This window comes from Nipponia nippon, unplaced genomic scaffold (assembly GCF_047370975.1).
Source record: "Nipponia nippon isolate SJK-2023a ecotype South Korea unplaced genomic scaffold, ASM4737097v1 scaffold_2, whole genome shotgun sequence".
Lineage (NCBI taxonomy): Eukaryota > Metazoa > Chordata > Aves > Pelecaniformes > Threskiornithidae > Nipponia > Nipponia nippon.
This window is the reverse complement of record NW_028262336.1, coordinates 45,190,765-45,218,229: the sequence shown is the minus strand read 5'-3', so window position 1 is coordinate 45,218,229 and position 27,465 is coordinate 45,190,765. Positions and strand designations below refer to the sequence as shown.

Genomic DNA, 27,465 nt, shown 5'->3' with positions numbered 1-27,465 from the left:
TGAGTTGCAAGGGAGACCTCTTATCTTGCCAGGAGCCAGGGAAGTGCTGGCAAACAGCACATGGTGCTGTGGACGGGGGAGGACAAGGGGACTGTATGTAGGGGCACTTCCTCTTCCCTGAAGAACTAGACTAATTGGAAGGTTATTGATGAAGTAGTTTCAAGTGCGCCGTTGGTTTCCAGGAGGTTAATGAACATAACAGATTTGGACTAAACACTTTCTAAGCCCTGTTATTAAGTAAGCCTTAAGTGTTCTTAAGTGAGCCATCATTTTCAGTTTACCCTATTTACTAATGACCAGTATTCTCTTTTACTTAATTATGGTCACAGGTAAGATGATGCATGATCCTTACATGCATTTTTTTATTTCTTCTTCCTAAAATTTTTATCTATAAAAGTATAAAATAGGAGGTTCTTTGCTCTTTTCTTTTCTTCTGGGGAATCTAGTGAGTTGTTTCCTTTAGAAAATAAAGATTGAAGTTTCTTGTAAAAGCAGGTATTTTCACATGTTTCCTAGTCCCTTAGCATACAGTATTCCTTGGCCCCTTACAAACCATCACGTTTCTCGTCATGTTGTCCCATTGAGGTTGGGAAATGCTGGGTTGTCTCTTTTTCATGAGCAGCAAAGATCCTCTTGTCAGGTGAAGCAAAAACCGAGCCAAGAATTGAACCAAAGGCTGCTGAGTCATCTGCTTAGACTATCACTTCTCTTTATCTGTTAATGAATTTATTCACTAGTCCTCAGAAAGTTAAGCTTTGTACTCATGCAAAACATGGAACGGTTACTGTGCTTTACACAATTTATGTTTTCTGTCCTCTTTGTCCACAGGATAAAACCTGAAATTAAGCATAGGATTCAGGTCCATGTTATGGCAGAGAGTTTGATCCTAACAACCTACATATAGGTGCTCAAAGCTGTCTGGGATGCTCTACAGCATCCGATATGTTTCCTCATGTCTGGCGTATCTGAGAGAGAACTTGCAGAAGACCCTTGCCCATCAAGACTGGCAGCTAGAGCCCAAGTAGGACATGCAAAGTCATCTCAAAAGGCACTGGAAAGAGATTCAGTTGTCCAAACAGAAGTCTGTGGAACCATTTTAAACGAATGTATTCTGACCTTTGTGCCGTTTTTAGATAACTAATCAGCACCGTAGTTGTCTTCATGTTTAATTCCTTATGTGAATTCAATATCTTTTGTTTACTGACCAGCAGTTAGTCTTCTGCTTATATCTTATCCCTTTACAACTCTCCATCTGAATTGATTCAATGACACTTGAAAAACAAGTTACAGCGTTTAAACACATCTGAGAATTGCCAGTACAAAAATCGGCAGAGTACCCTGTATATCACAGAATTTAGTACAGCTGTCTCCCATATGCACTATTTACACACTGGATTCACTAGCCTGTCAGAAGTTGCTTTAAACAAACCAACTAATAATTGGAAATTGTAAATGCACTGACTTGGAATAAGGCTTTACTAGATTTTGTCTTGCTCAGTTAAAAGTATCATGCAATGTGACTGAATAATAATTGAACTATAGAATTTGAATTCATATTTAGATTTGCACTCCAAATTTCCTCATGATTTGGTGAGCCATCTCCTGTGTGTTTAGTTTACTTCATCCGTTATTAGTCTGCATCTTTTCAGTGAACTATCAGATGAAGTGTGATTGCTTGTGTCTCCTTGGTGAAGTAACAATATTACATTGAGTCTCAGGGCGTTCATCTGCAAAATGTGTGTAATAATACTGTAAAGGTTTTAGCTGGTAAATGGATTCATTACTGGCAGTAAAGGCCCTGTAAAAGGGAAAAAAAATTGTTTCAAATTTGAAATATATTCTAAGAAGCTTTATAACACCTTGCTGTGGAGAGAGGCTGAAAATTGCTTTAATGGATAAAATGAAGCTAGAAGCCTTCAATTAAGTTAAAAGTAGTCCTGTGTAGGCAAAGAGTGCTGTCAGAGCTTCAAGATCAGCATAAATTCAGGGTGAAATATTTGAAGTAAACCAGATGTACTCCACTGCTTGAAATGCCCCTGCATTCCGGAACAGTAAGCTGAGTAAGAGGAAAGTTCAGCAAAGAGTCACTGTTCAAGGGTCCAGACACAGGGGTTAGGAAAGCTAAAGCCTACCTGGAGATGAATCTGGTGAGGGATATGAAAGGCAACAAGAAACATTTCTGCAAGTGTAGCAGCAACAGAAGAAAGTCTAGGGAAAATGTGGTCCCACTGCTGAATGGGGCAGGGGACCTCATGACAAAAGACATGGAAAAGGCTGAGGTACTCAATGCCTTCGTTGCTTCATTCTTTACTGGTAAGATTGGCTTTCAGGAATGCCAGGCCCTTGAGGACCAGAGGGGGAGTCTCAAGCAAGGTGACCTACCCTCAGTGGAGGAGGAGAAGGTTAGGGAATATTTAAACAGATTGGGCAAGACACAAGTCCATGGGCTCTGACAGCATGCACCTATGAGTGCTGAAGGAGCTGGCTGATGTCATTGCGAGGCCACTCTTGATTACCTCTGAAAGCTTGTGGTGACTGAGGGGAGGTTCCTGAGGACTGGAAGAAAACAAATGTCACTCCTATCTTCAAGAAGGAAGATCCAGGGAACTACAAGCTGGTCAGCCTCATATCAGTGCCTGTGTACGCGATGGAGTAAATCCTGGAAATAGTTTCCTTGACCAGCCTTCTATGATGAGATGACTAGCTTGGTGGATGAGGGGAGAGCTGTGAATGTGATTCACCTTGACTTTAGCAAGTCTTTCAGCACTGTCTCCCATAACATTCTCGAATACAAACTGCTGAAGAATGGGCTAGACAAGTGGATAGTCAGGTGGACTGAAAACTGGTTGAACTACTGGGCTTAAAGGGCTGTGTGATCAGAACTGCTAGGCTCTAAAGTGTTGTGATCAGTGGCACAAAGTCCACTTGGAGGACGATCTAGCCTGGCTGTCCTACCTTGCCACCTGAAAGATGCATGGATGTAGGGTATTAGTGCTGTTCTGTGACAGCTTAAACTCAGCTGTCCACAGACCTCCAGTGCTGTTGTGGCATGTGACACCAGTGCCTATCTCAGAATAATGCTCAACCTTGTGGCATTGCTCCAAAAGTAGGTAGGTTGTAAGAAGGCAGGCAAGGCAGATTCTGCAAGTCCAGGTCCTACATATGGCAGATAGGTTTGGGTGGGGTCTGTAATAAGACAACACAGTTTACTTTCCATGTGCTGTTGGTGAGTAATGGCCTTGAGTGTAGGCTCCAAGCCTGTACTAGCAATAAACTGTATGCAGAGAGAGGCTTTCAGCCCGTATCCCTCTTCTGGGGCTGTGTAGAGGGAGAAAGCATGAACAGATGCACTACAGGCTAAATTCATGGTGAAGTGTTAGCTTAAAGTACCTTCCCAGTGCCTGTATCCATTCCTTCAGATGTGAAACTCTCTGAAGTCTGGCTGACTTACTCCTCCAGATCAATGCTTTGCTTGCTTGAACTCACTTGCTTGAGTGGCATATAAATAATCCCATTAGTATTTATTGCTTCTACAGCCTACTATGAGCTCTCTGAGTTTTGTCATTAATTCTTTTAAGTACAATATGCCAAGCAAGCAAGAAACAGACTTCACAAGGGAATTGCCTAAATTGAGGAATTCAATACAGCACAAAATAAGAAACTGTCAGGTGATCTATCTCCTGTTATAATTTCAAGGAGATTCTAGGTCTAGGACATTGTTATCCTTGTTCCCTCCAAGGATTATCTGGTTGATGCTTGCCTGAGGGAGACATTGCATACAGAGGGATGCCCTGTGTTGCCCATTCTGAATATGTTCCTTGTAGCGTTGCAATAGTGGACCAGCACCCTCCCTCATTTAGTGCTACTAATCTCTGGAGAACAGGACACCTTTGCTTTACTAGCTGCTCAAGAATCACTTTCAAAAGTAGATAACTTTTTTTCTTAAAAAAGAAAAAAAAAATCTATTGTGGGTAATACAATCCAGTTCCCTGAGTTTTTCTTAAATGTGTATTACATTCTAGTGGCTTCTGACTCTGCTTTGGCCTGAAAATACTTCCTAAGCTTCCTTTAGTGCAATCAAACTACAAAGGTGTTTCACACAGCTGCCGAGAAGCAGAAACCACTCCTTCAACAAGCTCTATGCTAAGGCATGTCTTACCTGAAATGGATCCTGACTTTGAGTAAAATAATTATCAACCTGTTGTATGGATTCAGGATTGGAGCTTCTTCCTGTTCATTCACACAACTTGTTCAGTGAAAACTTTATCTCATGGCTTAACTCATATCTCACTGTGTTTCAGCAATGTCCTATGACGACACCTTTAGATTGTATTTCTTAGATGAATGAGCCTGAGTGAAGGTTTGCACCTAGTATACTGTAAATAACGTACATTACCTCTACCTGGCACACAGACAAGTGCAAATTCACTACACAAGTCTATACCTGGACAAAATAATTGCAGCTCCTTACAAGATCTTGATAGCCTTTTGGTGCAGTGACAGGCACACAGGATTGTGTAATACCTAAACATGATTTGTGGGGTGACTGTGCCACCTTGGTTCATACCATCTTCAGTATGGGCTCATTTGTTCCTTTTGGCCACAGTTCCTCTCATCTACTGTTGGGGGGAGAGGATCATTCAGGGATAGCGGACCCTAATGATTCCTTTGTTAAATGCTTTCTTTGCCATGTCCAGAAACCTTTCCTGAGGTTCAATATTTGGAAGGAACCAGGCAATGTAGTTCAGACTAGATTTCCAGCTCTTAACACCAGCTCTTAACTTAGTGTACTGACAAGCAATTTTCATTGGGTTGCATGAGTGTACCATTGCTGTGAGATGTCTAAAAAATATACATAGTAAATACTCTTCTGTGTGCACTAGGAGGCAAAGAGAGTTAGATCAGGAAAACTTTGTTCTTGACATTGGTACAATTGTGCTTTGTAGCACTGGAAAAGCAAATGATAACATGCTTGAAACAGCAAACCAGCATCTAGAGAAATTAGAGAAAAAAACACTCAGAAAGTAAGTTTGAAAATCATACTTTTTGTAAGCTAATTGCAAATAGGTAGTCAAGGCAGCCAGGGAGGAGAAAAAGCAGATGGGCAGGCCAGGAGGACATGCCACCTGCCACATCATTTGGCATGAATTACACTCAACATATTGTCTTTAAAGACTTTATAAAGAAAGGACAAAAATCTTCCCTGACAATTTATCTCAGATATAAAGAAATCCATGTCCTATCTATCAAAAAAAACCTCAATAGGGTTAGAATCAAGTGAATGTGGTTTTTGTTTTGATCTGAGCGGCCACATGATTTCTTGAAGAGAGACCCATAAGCTGAAGCAGAGGTTCCTGGGATAGCAAGTGAATCACCCAAGGAAACTGTTTCTTCCTTGACAAGATGATGTCCATGTGGGGTAACCTTCAAAGTAGGTGTATGCCTGTGCTTTATAGATGGGAATTCCTGACATGAGACAACAAATTCCACATTTGGGCCTGGAAGGATGACACTTTTCACCAGCATATACAAACTTTGACCATAGGTGTCTGTTTTATTTAGCAGTTCTTTGGACTGTTAAACTGTTATCACGTTCAGGTCCACTGTCTTCAGAATCATGTCACTGCAATGTCATCCAGGAATTAGACATAGACCTGTGACTTTAAATTTGAGGAACAATTTTGGTTGCTATGTGTAACATCAGTAGATCATCACTCGCTAGAGTGTCTCCATTGACAGGTTTTTGGCAACTAGTTAGTCTACCAGAAGCACTCAGGTAATTCCTGTAGCTAGACTGACTCTACAGCCTTAATAGTCTATAGCTCTCCTTTACCAACATGCCTAAGTATGGTCATTTACCTTTGATTTTCATAGACTATATGGAATTAGGCTTACAGTTTGTCACTTTCATATGTCTCTTGCTGCACTGAAGCCGCACTAAGCTAACACTTTCTGAATTCTTGTTGCATTTTACCTATATATTGTCTGTTATTCTGTCGACACATCTGAGGGCAATGCATTAGTTTTCTTCGCAGGAAACTCTAGGTGTTTTTTCACAGGAACATATGCACTTACACACACAGACATGTGTGTAGCCATGGAAGAAAATTAAAGTTCTTGCAGTGCAGCATCTTGTTGCCCTTGTGGTCCTGAGGGAGGGAGGATCTCTGCTTCTTCTCAAAGATCCTCTCTACCGCATTCCAAAACTACCACCTGAGGGAAAGCTCCTCTAGCAAAACCTTCTGAAACTAAACATAAAACATCATTAAATCCAAACTCTTGGGCCTTGTGACTGTTATTCAGCTGTACTGAACTAGGGACCTCACTATTATTGTTTTTGCTATTGCAGGATTCCCAGCAGGAGAACTGCAAAAGCCTTTCTTTTGGGGAACAGAGTATCCTAGGTAAGTACTGCACCAGGGAACCTCATACACCTGGAAATGAGGAATAACAGGGGAAGGTACTGCAAATACATATATACAAAGAAGAGAGCATGGAGAAGAAGGCTACGCTGCTAAAGACAACCACGAGGTAGTGCACAGGAATACTGCGTTGCCCTTCTGTAGGGAAAGCTTGGCGCTTGGGTTGTGTGTTCTTCCCTGCTGCATACTGCTTTTACTATTGAAAAAACAGACTTTGAAAACTGCTGCTTTGCACGATAACTTTTGTCACCCTTGGGAGCTGTGTGTGTTGCTGTTGTCTTAAACTGATGACTGATTTCTCACAGGAATTGCTAATTAAGTGCACCTGAGCAGAAGTGTTTCAATGCTATAGCATGCAGATGCAGTAGTGTGCACATGGCAGGTTTTAAAAGGAATTGTAAATCAGGTAACTAACACTTCCTGAACAGAAGTGAATACCCTGAGAAACCATTTATTAACAGTTTATAGTTCACTTTCTGCTAATATCTCAGATTAACAGCAGTCCTTCGCCTGTGCCTTTTGAGGTGCATGAGAATATCTCCATGTGCATAAGTGATTGCCTGCGCAGGCCCATGTGCTACTGTAGCTGAGGAAGAGTAATTATAGGTCACATATATTTAATTTTGAAAAATCGCTGCTTTTCAGTGCAGTTCAATAACTTTCTATTTTAGGGGAGGATAAGACCATGAAAAGTTTCTAACAGCAGTTTCTGAAAGTTATTTTGCAGTTATATAATGTCAGTTACTGATGAAACATATCCTTAATAAATCTTTGTTAAAAAAAAAAATCAAACTTTTAGAACACTTTGGGTTTGCCATCTTCCACTATGGATGTGTCCTTGTAAACAGAAAATTTGGCAATATATGTAGAGAGACACATTCAATTTAGGAACAAATGAATTTGCATTCAAAGAGAATTCTTATGAGCCAGGTGACTTTCTAAGTGGTAATTGGGGATAGAAGAAAGTCCTTTCTTGTTAGGATGAACTTATTTTCTGCTGTGGTTATTGCAGACCTGTTTCCAGCTTTGATTTCTGAAGAGATTTGTCTGTACCCTGACCTTCTGCCATAGCGATAAAATTGTGGTTCTTTCAAAGAATTATACTTTGCTCATTTTTCTTCTTTAAAGGTTACCTTAGCTTAAATTGGTTTTGCTTGAGTACGTATCAAAATGAAATTTACTAAACAAATGTAGCTGTTTTATATCAGACAACAGATTGCTTTTGTCCTTGAAATATTCTGGATCTGTTTTCTGTCTGCTTAAAAGAAACAGTACATGGCACTGGAACAGAAAAATCATCAAAAAGTCATCAGCACTTGCTGGAAAACTGATTTAGCAGATATTTAACATTTAGTGGCATTTTAGTGTCCAGTTCCAGCATAACCACTATAAAACAGTTGCATCTATTTGCATAAAAGGAAGCTTTACATCTCAGTACATGAAATAAAATACCACTCAAATGCCATCATTCATAGTTACGAGTCTTCAGTGCTAGATACATTGAAATAGAGACTTCAAGCTACCTGAGCTGGTAGCTTCCTTACAGTCCTCTGAGCCTTCCCAGTCTCAGAAAGTTCCCCTCTAATATGGTACCTGTTGGGCTGCACTTAATCCCCTCCATCTCTGTCCAGCTGTGCCCCAGAAGTGAAGAGCATGAACAGAGCTGGGAGCATTTCTGGCAAAAATGTTGTTGAGCTGGACAAAATGCTGAAGGGGGTTCACAGAAGCAAAGGCCAAAATTCACCCCAAACTTCACCCCATCTTTTGGAGCTGGGAAAGCCTTAGGAGTGCCCGGGCACCAGCCTGTTCTTTGTCCCTACCACTCCTGGTGACCAAGAACCTTAGAGGAAAAATAAGGTGTATTGAGTAATAGGGCTTATTGGTTCTTCTTGACCTCTTTACATGTTTTGTGCTATTCTTTTTATACTTCTCCAGCTGCAAAAGATCCTGTATAACCACTTTACTTCAGATGTGGAAAACAGGTCTAATATAGTACATTTAGTATAGATAATTATCACTGTGTGCTACACAAGATTACAAATTTGTCACACAAAAGGATGATATTTCCATTGTTGAAATGTATAATTTTAACCAGCATTTTCTGGTGAAGGTTTGCAATAGTACTTCAGGGAAAAAAAACCAGTAGGGAAGTTTTATCACATGCAAATTACCTTTCAGGAAAGAAAAAAACAAAGTGAAGAATTGTCATGGGAGCTGGGGGAATTAAATCATATAATACTTTTTGGGCATGACTGAGATGAGCAATTAGTGTGCTATGGATCATTAGGTCCAGTAATAACATGTTACTTCAAAACCCTCTGCCTTTCTCCTATTTCAATACAATGTGTTAGAAATACTATGAGCTACTTTGAAGTATGGCATCTCAATAACTGAAATAATTAAAATCAGGAAGAACAACATAATAAATGAAAGATGCATTTAGTACATCACTTTCCCCTTGCAATATCCACTGCATTTGATATAAAAACCCTGAACCTTTCCTACTTTCACCTCTGTTTCTCCCCGATGCATGCTTATTTGGCTATAACGAGGAAAATATAATTCATCGTCAATCAGGAATACAAAATATTTCTTTCTATTTTGGTTCTCTGCTGCATTAGATCTGACTGTCGATCATGTCCTATTCCTGTGCAGGTGCAAGGAAATTGTATGACCTCTCTTTTTAAAATGGAAGGGAGATCTGTTTAATGCTTTACAAACTAGAGTCAGTCATTTGCAAGTCTGTTTCTTGCATGCCAGTGAAGAATGGCTGGAGCTGGCATTATGGAAGCCCATTTCAGCCTTTGATCTATTCTTTTTTCATGACGACGTTAAGAGAATAATTTCACCTGTAGCTTTGTCCTGTTCTCAGTTAGAATATACACAATGCAGTCAGCTGAAGGAGACATTTGGGAGCTCATATGATGCTAACAAGAGATTTGGTTAGAAGAGTGAACCATCACAATGCTTTTTAAAGCTTTATATTAAAGTTTGTTTTTAAACAAGACTTTAACATTCAGACTTTCAACAACTTTAAGTCAAAATTGTGCAGGTATGATCTTTAGTCCCATTCCCCACCCCACCACCAGTTTAAATAAATAACGATCTTTCCTGATGTAGAAATCTGTTTGATTCTTCTGTCTTCTGTCCTTGATGTTCATGAGTGTGGACACTTTCTGAGGAAACTGTTTCATCGTGTTACAGGTCGTTAAGCTACGGTGCCATAGGAGTAATCGTTGGCCATGAGTTTACTCATGGATTTGATAGCAACGGTGAGTATTTGTCCATATGTTGCTAACTTTTTGTTTTTAACAGAGTTGACAGGTTAGAAAGCTGACTTGTATATGCTTTCGCTTTTTTATTGTTTTGTTTTTTAACAATGTTGAATTGTGTGAAGAAAATTATAAAGTTGTATTTTTTTATTTATTTACATACAATCTTACTTGTCTGAACCAGGGTTTGTTTGGTAAGGAATACCACAAGTTTGACCCTTTCTGTTTATTTTGAATGGAAACTAAATCAACAACAGATTCAGAAAATCCTGTTTGGAGAGAGTGGGAAGGGCAAAGGGATAACTTCTGATTGATAAAAATGGCTTCCAATAAAACTTTTCATTTCAGTTTTGACTTTTTTCAAAAGGCAATTACATACAAATATTAAAATACAACACCGGAACAGAAGTGGAACAGAAAACGTATTGCAAAACATTTAAAAAAAAAAAAGAGTGGGAAACCTGAAAAACTGGGTGGAGTGGGGCATTACCACCATCTAACTTTGGCTATCTCAGTAAAGTGCTTTTTAAAATTGGGCTCCTGAGAAAGATGGGGGAGAGAGAGAGAGAGAAACACAAACCTCCTCCGCCAGGGAGCAATTCTGAGTGTCTGACTGACATCCTGCTCTGACTCACTGTCTAGAGAAACCCCTTTCCACTGAAAATATAATGAGTTTAAGGAAAAGCAGGCTTCTAGCTCACTGCCTAACTAAAGTTAGGTTGCTTACGTTGCGTGACTTCGAATATCTTTTAAAAAATAAAAGGAAAACCTCGTATCCTGGTGGCACTGCTCTGCAACATTTTGCATAAGCAAACACTTCTGAATGGCAAAATGTTTCGTCACAAACTCCCGTCTGCCCTACCGCTTCCATGTCATACAGGCTGTGGTGTAGCAAGCACATCCATGTATTTGAATGGATAGTTTGATTTGATAAATTTGGATTCTGGAACTGACCTTCAGTGACAAAAGGAGGGCCAGGGAGAATCTCCCTCCTTTGTTGGATGCAGAAGGTAACTTTGCCACGAAGGATGATGAGAAGGCTGAGGTACTTAATGCTTTCTTTGCCTCAGTCTTTAATGGTCAGACTGGTCATCCTTGGGGTTTTCAGGCCCCTGTGCTGGGAGATGGAGATAGGATGCAGAATGAAGCCCCAGTTGTCGAAGAGGTGGCAGCCACCAACCTGCTCCTCCACCTGAATCCTCACAAGTCCATGGGCCCAGACGGGATCCACCCGAGGATACTGAGGGAGCTGGCAGAGGAGCTTGCCAAGCCACTCTCCATCATTTATCAGCAGTCCTGGTCAACTGGGGAGGTCCCAGATGACTGGAAGTTAGCAAATGTAACGCCCCTCTACAAGAAGGGTTGGAAGGAGGATCCCAGGAACTACAGGCCTATCAGCCTCACCTCGGTGCCAGGGAAGGTCATGGAACAAATCATCCTGAGTGCCATTAGGCAGCATGTGCGCGACAACTGGGGGATCAGGCTCAGCCAGCATGGGTTTATGAAAGGGAGGTCCTGCTTCACTAACCTGGTCTCCTCCTATGACAAGGTGTCCCGCTTAGTGGATGAGGGGAAGGCTGTGGATGTTGTCTACCTGGACTTTAGTAAGGCCTTTGATACTGTCTCCCACAGCATTCTCCTGGAGAAACTGGCTGCTCCCGGCTTGGATGGGTGCACTCTGCGCTGGGTTAAAAACTGGCTGGATGGCCGAGCCCAGAGAGTGGTGGTGAATGGAGTCAAATCCAGTTGGTGGCCGGTCACAAGTGGTGTTCCCCAGGGCTCAGTATTGGAGCCAGTTCCGTTTATCAATGATCTGGACGGGGGGATCGAGTGCACCCTCAGTAAGTTTGCAGATGACACCAAGCTGGGTGGAAGTGTTGATCTGCTGGAGGGTAGGAAGGCTCTACAGAGGGATCTGGACAGGCTGGATCGATGGGCCGAGGCCAGCTGTATGAGGTTCAACAAGGCCAAGTGCCAGGTCCTGCACTTGGGTCACAACAACCCCATGCAACGCTACAGGCTGGGGAAGAGTGGCTGGAGAGCTGCCTGGCAGAAAAGGACCTGGGGGTATTGGTCGACAGCCAGCTGAATATGAGCCAGCAGCGTGCCCAGGTGGCCAAGAAGGCCAATGGCATCCTGGCTTGTATCAGGAATAGTGTGACCAGCAGGACTAGGGAAGTGATTGTCCCCCTGTACTCGGCATTGGTGAGACTGCACCTCAAATACTGTGTTCAGTTTTGGGTCCCTCACTACAAGAAGGACATCAAGGTGCTGGAGCGTGTCCAATGAAGGGCAACAAAGCTGGTGAAGGGTCTAGAGCACAAGTCTTATGAGGAGGAGCTGAGGGAGCTGGGGTTGTTTAGTCTGGAGGAGGCTGAGGGGAGACCTTATTGCTCTCTACAACTACCTGAAAGGAGGTTGTAGCCAGGTGGGGGTCAGTCCCTTCTCCCTAGTAACGAGTGACAGGACGAGAGGAAACGGCCTCAAGCTGTGCCAGAGGAAGTTTAGTTTGGATATTAGGAAAAACTTCTTCACCGAAAGGGTAGTCAGGCATTGGAACTGGCTGCTCAGGGAAGTGATTGAATCTCCATCCCTGGAGGTATTTAAAAGACAGCTAGATGTGCTGCTCGAGGGCATGGTTTAGTGGTGGACTTGGCAGTGATAGGTTAACGGTTGGAGTCAATGATCTTAAGGGTCTTTTCCAACCTTGACGATTCTACGATTCTATGATTCATTTGAGCACAGCATGGTTAAGGGACCCTGCTACAGAGGATATGACAGCATTTGAGTACCAGCGGATTTTTCTATCCTGCAGTGTGACGTGGAGGGCCTGGACTTAGTCTTCAGTGCTGACCCAAAGTTCCTAAAAGTCTGGCAGTTGGGTCTTCTATAGTCTTTTCTTGCAGAAAGGTAGACATGAGACATGTTAGGACTTTTTTTGAGAGCAAGTTTATCTGCCCATGTGGATGCAACCTTGCTCTGTGATTTGATTCTTCGTTATGACTGCAGGAAACAGAGGTAAAGAGCAGCCAGTAGACATGATTCCAAGTACTGAAAATGTTCTCTTTCATCTTTTTATTTCTTTATTTTTTCCCTATGTGTTGTCTTGTTCAAGATGACAAATTCCCTAGAGATGTATTTATTTCTATATTTGGATGGTAAGAGCCTGGGCAAGAGTTAGTGGTCTGCTTAGGGAAGGAAATCTTAGTTTCCTCTCTGACTGGCTGGAGACATGAGGGAGACTAAGTACTCTCCTACAAATGAGATGGAACAGGGACCTGAGGCTGAATCTTCCGTGAGCCATTGCTGTATCTGTCAGCCTGAGGAATGGGATGTATTTATTCTCCTCACTTCCATGAATAGGGTTCAAATGTTCTGGTTTTGCTCCAAGGCAAAATATGGAAACTTCAGAAGTTTCCACGAAATGCATTTTTTTTCTGGTCAAGAGTGTAATTAATTAATAATAAATTAGTTATCATCAGGTTTGCAGAATCAAAGACATAAGGACTGAGGATGAAAAATACTCGCAATTATACTTACAAGAAAGCTCATATGCCTCTTACATTCTGTAATTATAAAATGTATTATAGCACTCATTAGTCATTACTATTTTTTTCTGAAAATGGAAATTATGACAATAAATAGAATACCAGTTTTTCACCACTGACTTGAGTGGGATCAAGATTTTGTTCGCTGATCTTATCCATTTTGTACACACACTTGCATGAGTACATTCACCTCTCATTTCTGCGCGGATGATAGATTCCAAAACTGGAAAAGTATGGGGTTTTCTCTTACAAAAACATTTGTTTTCTTTCTTTTTTAAGGTCGGAAATATGACAAAAATGGAAATTTAGACCCTTGGTGGACAACTGACTCTGAAGAAAAATTTAAAGAGAAAACAAAATGCATGATTAATCAATACAGCAATTACTACTGGAAGAGAGCTGGCTTACATGTATGTAAAACACCAGTGATTGAAAGCAGTGGTGCCTTAGGAGTTTTGTGTGGGTTTTTTTGGTTTTTGTTTGTTTGTTTGTTTGTTTGTTTTGTTTTTGTTTGGTTTGGTTTTTTGTTTTATTTTGTTTTTTTGGTTTTTGTTTTTTAAATTATCATTTTATAAATCCCAACGTATTGGGATATTAGGCTACCAACTTCATTTCTCACAACAAATCATTTTTTGAAGTGAATAATTGTGATAAAAATTGTCTGTCAGATTTGATTAGTCCAGTCAAATACTACTACCCGCACCCTGGTGACAGGGTTAAACCACTTCTCCTCATCACATCATATTGGAATCAGAGGAAGAGGATGAAGCCACTCAGCAGGGCCTGTCTAATTACTGTGAGCATGTTAAACGTCTTCTGAAGATGAGCTCTATAATGAAAACTGAGCAGCCACTCTTTTTAAAAAGAAGAATATAATAGCATGTTTTATAGATTCCTTTAGCAATTCAGCCTGTTATTTATTACAGCTATAAAATGGATGCATAAACCCTACTTTATTTCACATTCAACTCTTGCTATTTCTTCCATGTGTGCGTGCAGACCCAATTTGTGTCTTAAATGAAGGGAGTATGATAGCAGTAGCTCACAGAAAAGGACTGAGAAAGAAAGTGCAAGGGAATGGTTTCTGTTTCATTGTCTATCAATCAGAGTTATGGGCTTCCCTGAATATGTGCACATTATGTAAGTGTCCAAAATGAAGGATAAATAGGATAAATCCCAGACCTTTCGAAATCAATAGCTAAAATTCCAGTAATGTTGGCTGGGACACGATTTTAATCTTAATTTTCAGGATAAAACACATGCCCCACGCCCTACTCAATTCTACCACCTCTACTTACATTTTAGAATCAGAAATACAATTACACCTTTGCCTTTTAAGAATAGACACGTCATATTGAATGCTTAGCAATAATTTTAACACTTTCCCTGGGCTGTTTGTATTAGTCTCAGAGCTAACAAGGCCATATTGTAGTCCACTCTGAAGTCCAACAACTCAGACTTGAAGTACTTCATACAAGCTAATTTACAAATAAAAATTCTCAGGCTCATTCCTGAATATCTGTAGGACAAAAACTGTCAATACAAAAATGCCACTTAAAGAAGGTCATTAAAACCATTCCCAAGGATGTGACTGAGCCCTTCCCATGCTCCTGCCATTGGCTTGGCCATCCCCTTTACCTTCTTTGCTGTTTCTTGAGACAGGATAGATCTGAATTTCCCTCCAGTGTAGCTATTGCCTTTGAAGTCCATGGATGGCCTTACTAGAGAGATCCTGTTACCCACAGCCTTGTCATCTCTAAGGCTTTTTCCTCCTATTTCCGTGGGATAACCTAAAGCACTTTTTAGATGATAGAAGAAGAATCTTGGTATTTTCTGCCATATTTTATAGCTTCTGTATGAAGAGCTATGCATGCAAAGAGCTTTTTTTTTGCCTGCCATTTACATCAATATTTGTACATTCTGCAGGTTTTTTTACCCCTGTAGGAATATTTTACATGGATCAAGAAACCTATTTACTCTTCTTCTTTCTTATTCAGTTTACATAAAAAATATCTCCAGAAAACTGTAATGAAAGAAAAAGTGGGTATAGAAATAGCTTCAGAGTGCGGTAATCACATAAAGTCGTCTGATCAAATAAAGGGCTTATCATGGTCCCTGAGCCCTGTCACGAACTGTCTGCACAGAGCAGTCTCAGATACCTGACCCAGAGCTGCCTGAGATCAGCAGAAAGATTTCTTCCACTTATTAAAGTGACCTGTAACCCAAGTGCCACTGCTAGATTACTCTCATCTTATGCTCTAAATCAGTCTACTTCACTAGCCCACTGCAAGAAAAAAGTGTAAGTAGGTAGACCAGAAAAAAAGACAGCTGATATGTGTGCACGTTCCCTGGTGTCCCAGCACCTTTTCTCCTAAAAACCTCTCTCCCGCCTCCATCTCCAGGCTCCTGAGGGGAGGGAGGGGTGGCAGGAAAGGGGTGCACTTTCCTCTACTGCTCCCATTTCTCCTATTTTATACCCTTGGGTGTAACTTTGGACCCGAAGCATCAAGCAACATACCTTGGGTCCAATTTGGGTGCTCATCTGCACTGAGTGGTGAGGCTGCGCACACGTAACTGGGTATCCCCTAGGTCATTTTGCCTCTTCTCCCCCATTTTCCCCTCTTTTACCATCCTGAGACTAAGGTGGGTCCTGACACCAAGCCCACTATACTCATCCCCATCGCTGGAGGATTTGCAGGATAGCATTGACCTTCAGAGCTCTGCTCAAAACTGTGCTCAATTACCTTGCTCTTTTGAAGCATCGTAGAGAGTAAAACTGCTTAATTACAAATACAGTTTGGTAACACTAAGACCCTAGTAGGCTGGGTGATCAGAGATAATGCTGCACTTGCAGAAATGAGGGTTTCTTCATAATGATATTGCACTTGGTAATACCAGGAGACTGGCTTTTTCAGAAAGTTTAGATAACACTGCTTCTTGTAATATGTTCTTGTTGCTCTTGCTCTTCCTCTTGGAATTAATACTGGGGAAAAGCAATGTGAATCTCCTTTGCAGATATTTTTAGAGAACTGAATATACTATCCATTTCAATTCTGTCTCTGACAGTTTTTAATTACGCTGTTTTATGTTATGACTTAAAAGTTATTTTAGCATCCCAGTAGTATATAAAGAGTTATGTAGAGAAATAGACATAACCTTTTAGATAAAAGTTTAAGAAAGGGACTACTGGATCTCACATGGAACCAGAGAAAAACAGTCTTCAGGGGAAAATTATTGATGCTCAGATCAAAGATCAGGGACTGGATTCTTGAGTGCATTTTATCTACTACATTTTGTGCTACAGAGATCTAGGACCAGAGCCAGGATAACTCATCACAGAGAATTGTTTACTGACAGTTTTCACATTGAAACCCAGTTTTCTTAACCAGAGATATGATGGCTGAAATTGGCTGAGGTCATTCTTGCTTTGTTTTATTTTTTCCCCTGTTTCTTGAAGTTGATCAAGAAGGAAGTTCAGAAACAGGTCAAATGACTGATGTTCTTTCATTCTGCCAGGTGAAAGGCAAAAGGACTTTGGCAGAAAACATTGCAGATAATGGAGGTTTGCGAGAGGCTTTCAGGGTAAGTAGATGAAAAATATCTGAAACATTTGAAAAAAAAAAAAAAGAAAAAGAAAAAGCTGTGGTTAGGCTCCATGTCGCTGAAAGGCACTTAGTATCTCTTTCTTATCAGGCATACAGGAGATGGATTACAGAAAAGAGGGGAGGTGAAGAAGAGCCTTTACTGCCAGGTCTTGAGTTCACACACAACCAGCTTTTCTTTCTGAGTTATGCCCATGTGAGTAGTACAAATGTGTTTCAAGTCCCCATTTATTAACCTGAACAATGTACAGTGCAGAGATGAAACTGCTTCTTTTCAACAGTCTACACCAGCGAAACCCAGACTTTTAAGGGTATAAACAGAGACTTCTCCCAGGACTATTATTTCTTTTCTCTTTCTTTGTCCTCATCTATCTAGCCATGGTTCCAGAACTGCTGAAATTATTCTTGGGTTTGCACAGTGTTGTCATGGCAGCTTTCTTTCCTCTTGCTGCTTACCTCCACTGCAAGGCTCTTCTTGCATGTTATTGACTCCTTAACCTCTTCCTGTTTTAGCTTCCCAGTTTTCTGGTGCTTGCCATATGCAGCAGTTTCTGATTGCTTCTACCACAGACTCCTGTTGCAAAGGTACCATCACCATTTGTTACTGAGCATGTTGTTCAAGGAAACTAAGCAGCTGTGAAGAAAATCTTAGTTTATTTTTTTCCCATCTTTGTTTGCTGTACACTATGCAGTAGTAAAACTTTGATAGGGGATGTGAGGTTTTTATAAGAACATGTAGAACAAGGGAGAGAATCAGAAATTATTTATTTGGTGAAGAGAGTTGGGACAAACTACCTATATGAGGAGTAAAAGTTGCTATAAAACTTTACTCACCAGTTGAAGGAATGAATCATCTAAAACTGAAGAAACAGAACCCAATGCAACCCATGCAACCAACCCTGGCTGAACATCATTCTCTGCCGAGGGTCAATGTAGCAGTGTATGGGTCTATGGCCACCTAAGTTTGACAATATTAACCAATGAAAAGATTCCACTTTGGTCGTTTATGCTGCGTTGAGTTTCACACTGTGTCAGTTTTTCTCCAGGAAAACTTTGAAGCTATAAGGATGATCTGGGGGTCTTACAGGACCGCTGCAGGAATCATACATCCAGTGGACCCTCTGAGGGGAGGCACATGGACAGCGAGAAGAGTGTATGCCAAGTACGCTTGAGCTCAGCTTGTTTCCACAGAGTTTAAGACACTCAATAGACTCATTCAAGCTGCCAGGGCTGTCTTCAGCCAGACAAAATTGCACCGAAGTTCACATATTCTATGGGCAGCCTGTCTGTGCTGGTTTTGCCTGGGATAGAGTTAATTTTCTTCATAGTAGCTAGTATGGGTTATGTTTTGGATTTGTGCTGAAAACAGTGCTGATAATGGATGTTTTTGTTATTGCTGAGCAGTGCTTACACAGAGCCAAAGCCTTTTCTGCTTCTCACCCCACCCCCATCAGTGAGTAGGCTGGGGGTGCACAAAAAGTTGGGAGGGGATACAGATGGGACAGCTGACTCCAACTGACCAGAGGGATATTCCACACCATATGACGTCATGCTCAGCATATAAAGCTGGGGGAAGATGAAGGAAGTGATGGCGTTTGTCTTCCTAAGTAACCGTTAGGCATGATGAAGCCCTGCTTTCCTGGGGAACACCTGCCTGCCACTGGGAAGTAGTGAATGAATACCTTGTTTTGCTTTGCTTGCGCACGCAGCTTTTGCTTTCCCTATTAAACTCTCTTTATCTCAACCCACGCGTTTTCTTACCTTTACCCTTCCAATTCTCTTTCATCCAACCAGGGGGGAGTGATTGAGTGGCTGTGTGGTGCTTAGTTGCTGGCTGGGGTTAAACCATGAAACTGGTTTAAAGGATTTTATCGATAGGAAACATTCAACATTGGGGCTTAGGTAAGGGAGGGGCTGCTTAAATGAGATTTTTCATGCAGTCGATACAGCATAAGAGGGATTATTCAGTTGTGCAAATATTCTCTCTACCCTGTTTTGTGGTCAGTTACAATTGGGTCAAGTATTGTATTAGGAATAGTGATTTTCCACTGATGGAAACTTGAAAAATGTGTAATTTCAAAAGAAACTGACATTCCAACATGAAACAAATATGTCAGGTAATACAGCTGCAATTCTAGGGATGATAAGCATCATTACGTGTACCTTATATACATATTACATAGCTTTGAGACCAAGTAGTATGCTTGGTAATTATTAAGGTGTGAGATGCTGCAGCATAAGCTGAAAAGCAAGCTACAATTATAGAGAACCTCAAAAAAAGAACTAGTAAAGTGGCTATGATTAGATGATGGGAGTGAGTGGGTGGAGAATAACAGTGGGTGGAGACTGGATCCATTAAGGGATTTGAAAAACAAGAGACTATACCAACAGAAAAATGCAACTTAGCAAAGGTGAAACAAAATAGGAGTTTGTGGTGTCTTTCCATCTTGTGCATTCTGTAAGTAACAGGCGTCTTAAGAACAGTGACATTACATTCTACTTTACTTCCAAAGTCATCCCAGATAACATGCCTATTTCTGCTTTTTATCTTTTATTAGGTAAGATGCAACTCCTTCAGACCAGAATCTGCGAGAGAGCAAATATATATTGGAGCTCACAGCCCTCCTCAGTTCAGGTAGTGCAAATAATGCATTTACTCAGTATACATACAGAATCAATCACTGCAGCACACAAGTGCAGAAATTTAGCATGTTAAGAGGGGTTTAAGAGCAAACGCAAAATTGGACTGTGCTCTTGGCTTAGATTGAAATTGAACTGCTTTTATTAGTTTATCTTTCACTGTTACAAATGCTCTTCTGTAAAAATAAGGGGCTTCCATTTACCTTCAAAAACAGTTGAACCAGAACGCACTCTGATCCCTGTGATGTTCTGTAATCATGGCCTAAAATGTCTAATCTATCACTTTTTTTTCCTATGCAATTCTGCTTTAGAAAACAATGACTATTAGGAGGGTCCTTGATTTAATCTGCCTGATTTCATTAAAAGCTTTAAAGTGAGTACCTTGAATTATATTGATAAGGCAAAGTAAAGCATGCCCTGTAAGTTCAGATCAGGATTGAACTCTTAGTTGCCCTTCAAGAGACACTTTGGTTGAATGAGCTGTGGTAGCCCAGCTGTAACAACATGTCTGTGTCCTTGCCCAAAAGGCCTCCCACAGTCTCTGCTAACCACAGACACTCCTGAACCTCAAGAAGGAAAGGCTGGAAAAGGAGGAAGGTTTAAAGACTTCATAAGAATTAGGAAGTCGGAGTTTATTTCTCTGCTTTTCCACAGAGTTTGTGTGACTGAGAGCAAGTTTTTTCTGTTAGGATTCATGTCAGTTGTATTTACTTAACTAAGAATTTTGTGTTTGTCCTCAGTCAAGTGCTACATTACCTCTGTATTGGGGGGAAGGATGTTAACTCCACAAACTGATTCATAATGGAGGTGTCTCCAATGCATGGGATTAGTTGCCTTCTGGAGATGCCTACCACTTTCTGGTGACTAAAGAGGGAGCTGGGATCCCACCTTCTCCATGGCTAAATTTAGGTGATATGAGCCCCCTTTGCCTCAGTTCTCTCTTGGTAAAGTAAAAATAGCAACACTGCCTTCACGGGGGAGTTGTGAGGTTGCTTCATAGTTACTCTGACATATTCCCTCGACACAGCCATGCCAAAGCTGAAGATATAAACATGGCATGCATAACACACCTTGGGCTACTTATAACCAGGATGGGTTAAGAAATAATGGAACTGGAAACACGATGACACAAATTTAATATAAGCTAGCATTGTAGATGTGTATGCTTGGTCTTGGTAGACTTCTATACTCTGCATTGAAACCTGCACTACTGTACCTTTGCAATACCTGTTACACTAACTAGCTAGGGTAAAACTGATGCAGTATGCAAATCTGCAAAATGCCTTTTAACAATTGAAAATACCTCATGACAATGAGGACAGGAGTATTAGGTTGATCTTCAGCCTATAGAGCAGTATTTTTTTATAATTCCTGCCTCGTTAAGATTTTGGTAAAATAACCATCTCTTGCCTTTTAAAGTCCTCAGATTTATTTGCTTATATGTGTATTTATATATTCTGAATCATTACATAGATACATTCCCATGAGGCAGTGCAAATCACAAAATATACAGGGAAGCCTGGGGATAGAGCATTCATGAGGAAAACTCATGAAGGAATTGGGCTACAAAAGAAAATTCCAGAGAAGATTAGAAGAGTTTGGGGTCTAGAAAATACAGACAAAACTGTTTCTTAGTTTTTATGTGAGATACTCAGAACAGGCTTCTGTTTCAGACCTGAAGAGAAACTGTAGTGCTTATGTCTTCTTGCAAATCATGTCAACTGGGTTAACAAATTATATAATCTACTTCCCCCAACTTTGCTTCATTTATGTCCCAAGACCGTTGAGTCAGCAGTACAGCTAGTTTCAACATTGACAGCTCTTGCTATCCAAAAAGCCCAAAGAGCTTTTTTTTAAGTAACTACAAAAAATGATAGAAATGAGCAACACATATCCTGAGCATAGGTGTGTGCATCTGAGCTAGTCACCCCAGGTTCCCTTCACAGTCAGAAAAGAATAGGCATTTTGAAAGTGTGTATATACATATACATATGTATGTATGTATATATAATCCTTCTGTAAGCAATAAATTTGGATTACTTAGACCCTGCAAATACATCTTTCTATAGACTGCCAAGGGAGCCTAGGGCAACCCGTTCAGGGGAGGGTGTTTCCACCGTGGTTCAATGGGATGAAATCCGGAAAGGCCACTCTGATTAACTGTGGTTAATGTGTGGCAATATCAAACCATGGGTAGAAAAGTCACATGCATGGACACATAAAGATCTTGTGCTGGCTAGATTCTCAGTTGATTTATTTTTAATTGGCAGATTTTCAGTATTAGCATGTGTCTTCGCTATTTTTGAATACCAGTTTCAAAGTGAAATCCCTGGCATGGCAGGCAGAACTCCCACCAACTTCAGCAGCGGTTCTGCATGACCAGCTCTTGCTGTTCCGGTCCCTGAATATGTGTTTGCAATGTTTTTACAGTAAAGCTGTATATCTCATTTGAAGCCTAACATCATTTTGCAATTCTCCCTACAAAACTGACCTTTGGACATTTTTGCACCAGCTGACTGCAAATTTTCTTACCCACAGAAAGTCTAATCAACGTAAGAATGTTTTCTATCATGCTGCGCTATGCTGAGAAGCTGATTGTCTGCAATGGAGAAAAATGCCTTCCCACTGCATAACAAAGAGGGTGGAAAGGCATACAATTAATATCTCAGTAGATACTTTTCTGCTTTTAACTCGGGATGCTGTTTACTTTAGTACCATTGCAAATTTCAGGTTAGTAAATTCTAATATGCTTAAAAGCATACAAAAAATCAGCAAACACCACCATCCCAATCTAGCAATGGTAAAATAATAATTTCTGACAGCATGAAATAATACAGACATGAAAGCAGGAGCCAAAGATGACTGCATACAAAGTGCGAGCTCTTCCCCTGTGCCTGAAGGTGCCAGTCTGGGATGCAGACACATTGTCTAGCTTGTCTGAGGCAGGAATGTGCTGCTTTTTCAGTATCACACCATCTGTGGTGGAAGCAAGAGAGCTTGGGAGCTGGTCAGGGCAGAAGTCTCAGAAAACGTATTTCCAAACTACCAGAAGAGTTGAGATGCTCACAGGTGTAAGGCTGAGCTGGCCAGTAAGAGAGGCTCTGCCTGACCTCCTTTTCAGCTTCAGGCTGCAAAGTCTCAGGGAGCCAGTGTGTGTGTGTGTGGGCGGATAGGCGGAGGGTGTTGTTACAAGAATCTGGCTGGCACAAGTCAAATCAAATCACTTCCAGCTCAACCAAGTGCCTACATGCTCCTGCCTGCTCGACTGCAGTTGTTTGGCAGCTGCTGGAAGAAGGGTTCCACTGTGCAAGGCTGTCGCTGATCCACCTTTGCTGCCAAGGGTCAGATTAGAAAATTGTTCTAAATGACATAGTCTCCACAAAATGCAGTTGGTTTTGGTTGAGTTTCTAGCAAAGTAAGATGCTTCTCAAAGTACCGAATGAAACAAGATTGTCTTCACATTAACTTTAAATTGGAGTATTTCTCCTGAACTTTTTAGTTTTATTTGTGGAAAAATGACATGGGAAGTCTGAACATTCAACCTGAAGTGACCACACTGAAACAGTTACAGGCCTGTAGTGTTTAACAGAAGACAATCTGCATGTCGATAACTTTTCTCTTCTCTTTGCAGAGTTATCGGTGCCATGAGCAACTTTGAAGAGTTCCGTAAAGCTTTCAATTGCCCAGCAAACACAACGATGAACCGAGGGGCAGAATCCTGCCGGCTGTGGTAGATGTCCCTTCCAGATCTTCTGTCAAGAGGGGTCTGCAATGTGAAATGCTGCACCTGAGCTCAAGCCCACTGCTAGAGTTTCAGAATAATGTTCTGCAATCTGGAGAGGTGTTACTTCGCATGCATCTTCCTTATCCATGCTGATAACTTACATGGATCTAATCACTCTCTATCCAGAGCCTAGAAACTTTTGAAATAGGAGAAGAGGATAGGTTTTCTTTAATAATAATTTAAAAAAAAGGAACTCCTTTTGTCCATAAAGCTGCTCCTGTTCATCTGCAGTTGCACTGCTGTTGATGGGTAACTGCCATTATCAATTCTAATTCCTGATTCATAGTTGAGCAAGAGGTAAATGCTAAAATCCAGTTTTAATCTGTTGCTCTGCAGGGGTGCTATGCAGAATGCTCCCACACAAAATTCATTCTTGCTGGATGAAGAAATTCATGAGACCTGCTATAAAGCCAGCTCTGATCTGCTGTGTGATACAGAATTTTCATAACTTAAACTGTCACTGCCCAGCGTGCCATAAATGATGTTGCATGATGTAAAGACACAAGACTTTATATAAATTCGGTTTAATATGTCAGATTATTGCCTCGGGTTTTGGAACAGTTTCAAGCTGACAAAGCACCTCTTGGTTTCCATCTGCTAGGACTAAACAGAAAGGATACTTGTCAGATCCTGGCCTTTTCTAATTTTAGAACAGCTTATGATAAAAATCAATGTATGGTGAGAATCGGAGGCTGGCAGAGGGAATTCCCAGCACCATGATACTCAGAAATATTACAGCACTTATTCCTGTTTACAGTGTGGGCAGTTTTTTTTTTCCAAGGGGTGATTTTTACCTTGTGCTGAAGGTAGCTTCACTTACATTTATTTTTAAGCCTGAAATACTATACCAGTTTTAATTTAGGGATTTCTTAGCATCTGGGTCTTACAGAGGAATGTAAGTTGTGTGCATATTTGTCTTCATGTTCTGGACAGGGCAGGGTGACATGATTTTAAGGAAAGATGACTGTGACTGAAAAACAGAGTACCAGCGGCATTTGACTTGTCTGGATAAAAAGAGAAATTCAGGAGCAGAGGTCTTTTAAATACAGTATACACACAGGCCAGTTGAGTTTTTCATTTGATTTCTAACTATTAATAAAAAAATATTTTATTGCAGCAGAAAAACTTTAACACCTAACTATTACTAAGGGGTTGGAAAAAGCAAAACAAGCCTCTCTTCCCCAACAGAAAGATACATATTTAACTGGTATTTATTTATACCTTGTGCATTAATTCATTTTTACATGGTGGAATTGTTTCAAACAGAGAGAGGGTTTCTTTAGACTGATTTAATTACTGCAAATATGTCTCTGTGTGTATATACTTTTTATATATATATATAAAATATATAAATTCTTCTATTTGCTTAAATTTTATTTTATCAGTATAGAAATGTTAGTAAGATAAACTTTTTTTACAAGGATTGGTCAAATATTTTTCCAACAGTCAAGGTTGAGGAATGTTCAACTGAAGCTAAGTTTTTGCAAACAGGGTTAGTTTCCTATGTTTCTTTATAAAGAAGGGGGGCATCATGGAAACATCATTTATGGAAGGAGATAGGCCCTCAAGCTACCTTCCAAAGCTCCTGAACTCAAGGCACTGCTGCCATTTCTTAGAAACAAAATATTATGTTTTGGGACGAGGACTTTCTTTTTTCAGTCTTTCCCTGAAAAAGTCAACGTTTTCTTAAGAGGAAAAACACTTTTACTTCCTTCAAGCCAGCTCTATTCCCGAGTTCCATGGATTACAGTTTGTCATTTGAATTGCCACTGCTAATTTTTTTTCATGGAGATATTTTCACATAAACTGTTTAGATGGCAGTATTTTCATAGAGACTTTCCTCAATCCAGCAGGTATGAATCCTGAGCGAAGTGTTACTCTTTGCCTACTAATGGGAAAGTTCCTTAGCAACTTGGGTCCTGTACCGAATTCATTCATGTGCTCATATGAACATTGTCACAACTTGATCTTGGCTGCTTTGGATCAACAGAGCTAAGTTCAGGGGTGACGCTCTGGCCCCATTAAAGGTAGTACCAATACGGTCGTTGTCCTCAGAAAAGTCAGGACAACAACTCAAACACTTATCTAAGCTTTCTAAATTACTGGACTATGCAAAGCTGGTTTCACAACAGTCAGCTTTTAGTTTTCTAATTTTATCTCTCAGGTCAGAGATGCATTTGCAAGAGCTCCTCTCTCATGGCTATTTTCCAGTGGGATAGATTTTGTCATTTTGTGGTTTATGGGATTGTTACTCTGTACTGGATAGTGATTTCTTCTGAAATGCCTGATGTTCACTGCCTTAAACACCACTCTTGCTGCTCCTTGCTAGGCTCGGGTCTTTCATGTTTAATACCAAGGACTTTCGAACTGGGGAATACCTATACCCAACAGCACAGGAACCACTGCAAAACTGTCTAATCCTTGCTAGGATATCTCTTGCAGCAGGCAGGGGACCAGGTCCTGGGCTGGGGGAATAGTGGGGAGCTGGAGGGTTTGGGGGTGATGCACTAGGAGGTAGGAAGAGAGGGCATGGCCAGATTTTGGACCCTGGTTTTAGCAGTTGAGAGGGGGCCTACATGCTGCCAGGAAAGCCAGAAGTCCTTGCTGCTGACCAGCACATTCATCAGTAGTATCGAAATTTGAGGAATCTTTGCTGTTGACCCAGGTTTTCAGTGCCTTGGGCTTAGGTCTTGCATACGCCCACATGAGGATCCCAGCCTGCCTCACTTGCCCACATTTTACCTCAAACCAAAGAGCTGATAATGCAATTTACTGTTCACTTTGGATGGAGTCAGCTATTTAGGTACCAGCTGGAAAGCAAAGTGGGATTATTGAAACTTGGTCACCAAAGAAAGACAGCTAATGTCTTAGTGATGGTTTGTGAGGTCTTGTCCCATTGCCTGTTTTATCAGACTCCCTGGCACTGCTTTGCTTTCACATTGTGCCTCCTGGGTCTATGCTAGCAATATCTTGTTGTGTTCCGATCAGACTCACCTATTACATCTATGCAAACAGATCCTTCATCATATATATTCTTCTCCCAGAGCTTTTAAATTGGTATTTTTTTTAATTGCCAGTAATTATATCATCACTCTTTTTCCTTTAAGGATATTGTGAAATGTTTCTTCCAGTTGGCTTGATAATCTTCTCTTCCAGTGATCAGGTAGGGAAGGATCACCTATGAACAAATCGTTTTTACCTGTGTAAATTTGGAGATACTTTTCTACTGTGTAGACATAAAGAAACAACCCTACTCCTGTCCCACATCCCCTTCTTTGGGTCCTGAAAATATGTAAACCTTCTTTTTATAGCCAAACCCTGAAAACACTAAAACACCACCATATACACTGTGAGTATGGCTGCTGATCGCATTGTGAAAGTTAGCTTTACGCACGAGTAGCTCTCTGAAAAGACAGCTGTGCTATTCACCTGTGTAAGCTGCTTAGGTACGTAAATGATGTCCAAGCTGGGTCTGGACGCCGAAGGACCAAAAAACCCAGTTGCATTATTAAGCTCTGCCTCATACCCTGTGCAGGGGCACTTCAGCATTCTTTATGTAGGTACGCTATTATAACACTAAATGTTTGAAATATTTATAAAATAATCAAGTGGGTTTATGTGTAACTTTTCATTGAGTATTATTCAACAAATTTCATGCTTAGAAGTATATCTCACAGCAATGTTGTTTATATATATATATCTGTCTCCAAAGAAAAATTAAAAGCCTGATGACTCAAGAGGCAGAACTATAGTGAGTTAAAAGGTTTTTTTGTGTTTATGTCCTTTTAATATAGAGTTTTATTTTGCTAGTCAGTCTATTGTACTTTTTAATTTTTCTTCTTGCGTCATATGTTGGTTGACTTTTTAAAGACAACTGTGTTAGGCAGTAAAAGCCAAAGTGATGGAGAATTTTCCTATGCTTGCAGTATGGCAAAAGCTGCTTGGCCTGTCGCTGTCCAACTCTGTAATGTTACTTCTGTAATATATTGTCTTTATAAAATGTAATAAAGAGCATAATGGCATGGCCCCAGGTTCCTAAGGCTACTGTTACTGCTTGACAGCTTAAGAAGGACCTCCTCTCTCAGACTCATCTAGCCATCTTCAGCCAGAGTTTATTAAGCTCCACTTGCCCCCACTAATCTGCTGGAGGCAATTAAAATGAACATAGGACAAGCTACTGTGGACAAGGGCTGGATG

At 40.7% G+C, this 27,465-nt stretch overlaps 1 protein-coding gene across 1 annotated transcript in view; it reads left to right on the top strand.

The window, feature by feature from the left end:
• Positions 1-27,217, top strand: part of PHEX (phosphate regulating endopeptidase X-linked) — a 114,171-nt gene extending 86,954 nt beyond the window's left edge. Inside the window, exons 16-22 of the mRNA XM_009476238.2 lie at positions 6,350-6,404; positions 9,627-9,694; positions 13,522-13,652; positions 16,759-16,824; positions 16,936-17,040; positions 19,403-19,479; positions 23,116-27,217. Of these exons, the coding sequence (XP_009474513.1) occupies positions 6,350-6,404; positions 9,627-9,694; positions 13,522-13,652; positions 16,759-16,824; positions 16,936-17,040; positions 19,403-19,479; positions 23,116-23,218 (605 nt within the window). The 3' untranslated portion in view covers positions 23,219-27,217. The remainder of the gene's footprint in view (positions 1-6,349; positions 6,405-9,626; positions 9,695-13,521; positions 13,653-16,758; positions 16,825-16,935; positions 17,041-19,402; positions 19,480-23,115) is intronic.
• Positions 27,218-27,465: the final 248 nt, after the last annotated feature.